We start from the raw sequence: 5,000 nt of genomic DNA on the forward strand, positions 1-5,000 counted from the left end.
AGAAGGAAAAGAGGGGAAGTCTAAGGGAGGTGGAGAGGATTAGGGGGAGGGAGATTAGGGAGGAGGAGGAGGAGAAGGAGGAAGAGGAGGAGGAGGAAGAGAAAAAGGAGGAGAGGAGGTGTGAACAACATGGGAGAGAAGGAAAAGAGTGGAAGTCTAAGGGAGGTGGAGAGGATTAGGGGGAGGGAGATTAGGGAGGAGGAGGAGGAGGAGGAGGAAGAGGAGAAGAAGAAGGAGAATGAGGAAGAGGAGGAAGATGAGGAGGAGGAGAGGAGGTGTGAACAACATGGGAGAGAAGGAAAAGAGGGGAAGTCTAAGGGAGGTGGAGAGGATTAGGGGGAGGGAGATTAGGGAGGAGGAGGAGGAGAAGGAGGAAGAGGAGGAGGAGGAAGAGAAAAAGGAGGAGAGGAGGTGTGAACAACATGGGAGAGAAGGAAAAGAGGGGAAGTCTAAGGGAGGTGGAGAGGATTAGGGGGAGGGAGATTAGGGAGGAGGAGGAGGATAAGGAGGAGGAGGCGGAAGAGGAGGAGGAGGAGAAGGAGGAGGAGGAGGAGGAAGAGGAGGAAGAGAAAAAAGAGGAGAGGAGGTGTGAACAACATGGGAGAGAAGGAAAAGAGGGGAAGTCTAAGGGAGGTGTAGAGGATTAGGGGGAGGGAGATTAGGGAGGAGGAGGAGGAGGAAGAGGAGGAGGAGGAGGAGGAGGAGGAGGAGGAGGAGGTCAACACTGGAGAAGAGTAGAGGAAGGTGGAGATTGAGGAAAAAAAGGAGGAGACAAAAGAAGGAGATAAAAGGAGTAAAAGGTGGAGGATGAAGAGGTGAAATTAGGAAAGTGGGAGGAAGATGGAGAACGATGGGGGGAGGGTACCCTTAGGAAAGGAGATGAGGACTGAGGAATGAGGAAAGGAGGTGAGAGCAACATGGGAGAGAGAAGGGGCAGAATGTAGAAGACAAGAGGAGGAGAGATGGAGGTGTGGAATGAGATAGAGAGAAGGATCAATGTGTGGGGGGGACAGGTGAGAGCTCACCTGGTTGGTAGACAGCGTTGCATGCTGGGAGATGAGCATCTGGACCAGGATGTGGAGCCCCGAGGTGAACAGGCCGGCCATGATGGCCCAGGTGAGCGGCAGCGGCAGCATGCTGTAGGTGGCGAACAGCGTGAAGAGCACGTAGCCCACGCCGTCCCCCAGCAGCCCGTAGCCCAGCCCGGTGGCCAGGATCTGCGTGGCCATGGCCACCCAGGTGACCACGCCGCTGTACTGCAGGTAGCTGTGCGACGTGGTGTCCTTGCGCACCACCACCAAGGCGCAGATGACCACCTCGACGCCCGTGAAGAAGCCCAGCAGCGTGCCTTTGATCGGGTCCATCGGGGACGAGGCCAGCGTGAGGTGCAGCACCAGCAAGGTGAGCTTGGTCACCACGTCCAGGAGGTTCATCACCACCACCGACTTGCGCCTCTGGCCCAGGAAGTAGCGCTGGTAGAGCCGCTCCAGGTCTCGGGACTTGAAGGCGTTCCGCAGCGTCGGGAAGATGACGCCCCGGTACGTGTAGCCCCAGTTCAGGAAGAAGTCCGAGTTGCTCGGGGCGCAGTCGATCTGCAGGAAGCCCAGGTCGCTGCTGGCCCGCTCCGGGAACACCTTGGTGCCGCCGTTGTTGTGCCGGTCCCCCACCGACGTGCGCCCCGCAGACTGCTTCCTCGCGTCCGGGCTCGGGTCGTAGGGCTCGTCCGGCCCGGTGCCCTTCGCCCCCCCTCCGCCGCCCTGCTCGTGGATGAACCGCTGCTCGGTGATGTGCCGCACCGCGTTCTGCCACAGCAGCCGCTTGGGTCGCGCGCTGCCGCCGCTGTCGCCGCCGCCGCTGTCGCTGCCGCTCGGGGTCTTGTTGATGGTGTACAGCTCCTCGCTCGCGCTGGAGCACCGGACCTCCGACAGCTCCATCGCCGCCGCCGTGTCCTCCTCTCCGCCGCTTGTGTCGGTTGTTATGATCCCTCCGTGTGTCCCGGTGGTGAGTTATCTCATTGACTGTTGGGGGGGGGACGTCCTCACCGTGCGCATCGAACCGGGGGCGCGGCGCGCGCGGCGCGGGGTGAAAGCGCGCGGTTGGAGGTCATCGTCACGTGAACGAATCCACTGAAGAAGCAGCACGTGAAACCGACTCGAGTGGAAAAGCATCTCCCAGATTAACCGTGCACCATCACCACCATCATCATCATCATCATCACCATCATCACCACCACCATCATCATCATCAGCAGCAGCACCGGGGCTCGCGTGCTGAGGGGCGGACAAAAACAATCGCCGCGCCGCGTGTCCAAGCGGCAGCTCGTGCGCTGCCCGTCCGCACCATCAGGGTGCCGCGCGGCGCCCCGGAAGAGCCGTGAGAAAACAACAACAAGGCGGGTGGTGTCGGGGTGCACGCGGTGTCAGTCCGGACCCCCCCCCCCCCCCCCCCCCCCAAAAAATATATATACAGAATGTCTCGCGCGCTATGAGGAAATTAAAAAAATTAAAGCACAATTCACGTTAATTCCTGTTCATAAGAAGATGAAAAAGAAGACAAATCCGGTAAAGTCAGCTGGCGAAACGAGAAGATCCGATAATAGAATCCGGTTCCGTGAGGAAACACAACACGTCGGTCAACTTGTTGTTGCTCAAGAGGCTCGCGGACAGGATCACAGTCAAGTGCGCGAGCTCCGCTCCATCGACACGAGGGGGGCTCGCGCTTGAATGCAACACCTGGCTGGATGGGGGGAGGGGGAGGAGGAGGGGGGGGGGGGCAAGACACACAAAGATGCTCCGTCACAACCAGACAGCTCGCGTGACCAGAAACACGAATAATGCGCGAGAGAATGAGAGCGGACCCTCCTCCTCTTCCTTTCCTTCCTTCCTGCTCCTCCTGCTGCTCCTCTTTCTCCTTTGTCTCCTTCTCCTCGGCGTCTTTTAAAGGGCGTGCAGCGGCGGCCGCGTGGAGCACTGGATGATGTGCGCGAGGCTGGTCAGCGAGCAGCACGGCGGAGAGTCAGCTGGCCTCCGGTTTGACGTCACAGTCACCTCTGTGTGTGTGTGTGTGTGTGTGTGTGTGTGTGTGTGCGTGTGCGTGTGTGTCCGCCCCCCTCCTCGTCTTAACCGTCTTCCCCATCCTAAAAGCTTCTTCTCCTCTTCCAATTCATCCCCAGTTCCCTTCCTCTCTTTCTGATTCTTACTTCACCTCCTTCTTTCCTTCTTTCCTTCTTTCCTTCTTTCCTGGTTAGGTCTCGGCCCCTTAGTTCCAGTGAAGTTATGTCTTAATATACCGAAGACATTTATAACATGTTTTATTACATTTAAGACCACAGTCTGCCTCCAACAGTTTGGTGAAGACTCTCATCTACAACTTCATGTGTTCAAGCTGCATTCTCTCCACTGACCACCAGGGGGCGACTCCTCTGGTTGTATAGAAGTCTATGGTTCATGTGTTAAAGCTGCATTCTCTCTCCTGACCACCAGGGGGCGACTCTTCTGGTTGTATAGAAGTCTATGGTTCATGTGTTAAAGCTGCATTCTCTCTCCTGACCACCGGGGGCGACTCCTCTGGTTGTATAGAAGTCTATGGTTCATGTGTTAAAACTGCATTCTCTCTACTGACCACCAGGGGGCGACTCCTCTGGTTGTATAGAAGTCTATGGTTCATGTGTTAAAGCTGCATTCTCTCCACTGACCACCAGGGGGCGACTCCTCTGGTTGTATAGAAGTCTATGCTTCATGTGTTAAAGCTGCATTCTCTCCACTGACCACCAGGGGGCGACTCCTCTGGTTGTATAGAAGTCTATGGTTCATGTGTTAAAGCTGCATTCTCTCTCCTGACCACCAGGGGGCGACTCTTCTGGTTGTATAGAAGTCTATGGTTCATGTGTTAAAGCTGCATTCTCTCTCCTGACCACCGGGGGCGACTCCTCTGGTTGTATAGAAGTCTATGGTTCATGTGTTAAAACTGCATTCTCTCTACTGACCACCAGGGGGCGACTCCTCTGGTTGTATAGAAGTCCATGTGTTTCTCTATATCTCTTATAGTTCAGTTCATTAGGAACATTTCTTTCTATATCTCTAATATTAGAGATCTGTTGGTCTTCATGCGGTTCATTCGGTGTAAGAGCATCAGCTCACCGATAACGTGACGGAGAATCTAATGTGGAGCTCTGCGTGTGAATCTCAAGCGGTGAACTTCAACGTCATCATGAAGGCAGAGCCCCCCTGAGAGGTTTCCACCATCATCCTCCACAGACCTCCACTCACGGTCTCGCCCGCTGTTCCACTTCTTCTCTCCCAGAGAGACCGGGATCAGATCGGGTGAAGCGGTCCTCTCCTAAACCTGGAGGAGCTGCAGGAGGTCCTCGTGAGGAGGAGCGGCCCCCTTTGACTCCCGCGTAGAGCCCCGGTAGAGCCCCGGTAGAGTCCCGGTAGAGTCCCGGTAGAGCCCCGGTAGAGCCCCGGTAGAGTCCCGGTAGAGTCCCGGTAGAGTCCCGGTAGAGCCCCGGTAGAGTCCCGGTAGAGTCCCGGTAGAGCCCCGGTAGAGTCCCGGTAGAGTCCCGGTAGAGTCCCGGTAGAGCCCCGGTAGAGCCCCGGTAGAGCCCCGGTAGAGCCCCCCCTGCAGCTCCATCGGGGGAGAAGACGAGGTCTGCAGTCTGTTTTTAAATATTAAATGTTTTGGTAATCGCACATTTGAATTAAATTACATTTTTAAATCACTTTGTTTGTGGTTCTTGAAATGCAGGAAATAATTAAACTATATAAATAATAAACTGACTAAATAATAAACTGGGAACCATCAAACGGGAGCAGAACCACAAGCTGGTTGGAGGTCCAGGTCTTCAGGAACACTGGGAACCGTCAAACGGGAGCAGAACCACGAGCTGGTTGGAGGTCCAGGTCTTCAGGAACACTGGGAACCGTCAAACGGGAGCAGAACCACGAGCTGGTTGGAGGTCCAGGTCTTCAGGAACACTGGGAACCATCAACTGGACCAAA

The 5,000-nt window shown here is 55.8% G+C and overlaps 1 protein-coding gene across 1 annotated transcript in view; it reads right to left on the reverse strand.

Annotated features, from left to right (window-relative positions):
- Nucleotides 1–1,934, reverse strand: part of adcy8 (adenylate cyclase 8 (brain)) — a 57,507-nt gene extending 55,573 nt beyond the window's left edge. Inside the window, exon 1 of the mRNA XM_034554790.1 lies at nucleotides 1,026–1,934. Coding sequence (XP_034410681.1) covers nucleotides 1,026–1,934 — 909 coding nt within the window. The remainder of the gene's footprint in view (nucleotides 1–1,025) is intronic.
- Between the last annotated feature and the right edge of the window lie 3,066 nt (nucleotides 1,935–5,000).

Source organism: Cyclopterus lumpus, chromosome 17, assembly GCF_009769545.1.
Source record: "Cyclopterus lumpus isolate fCycLum1 chromosome 17, fCycLum1.pri, whole genome shotgun sequence".
Taxonomy (NCBI): domain Eukaryota; kingdom Metazoa; phylum Chordata; class Actinopteri; order Perciformes; family Cyclopteridae; genus Cyclopterus; species Cyclopterus lumpus.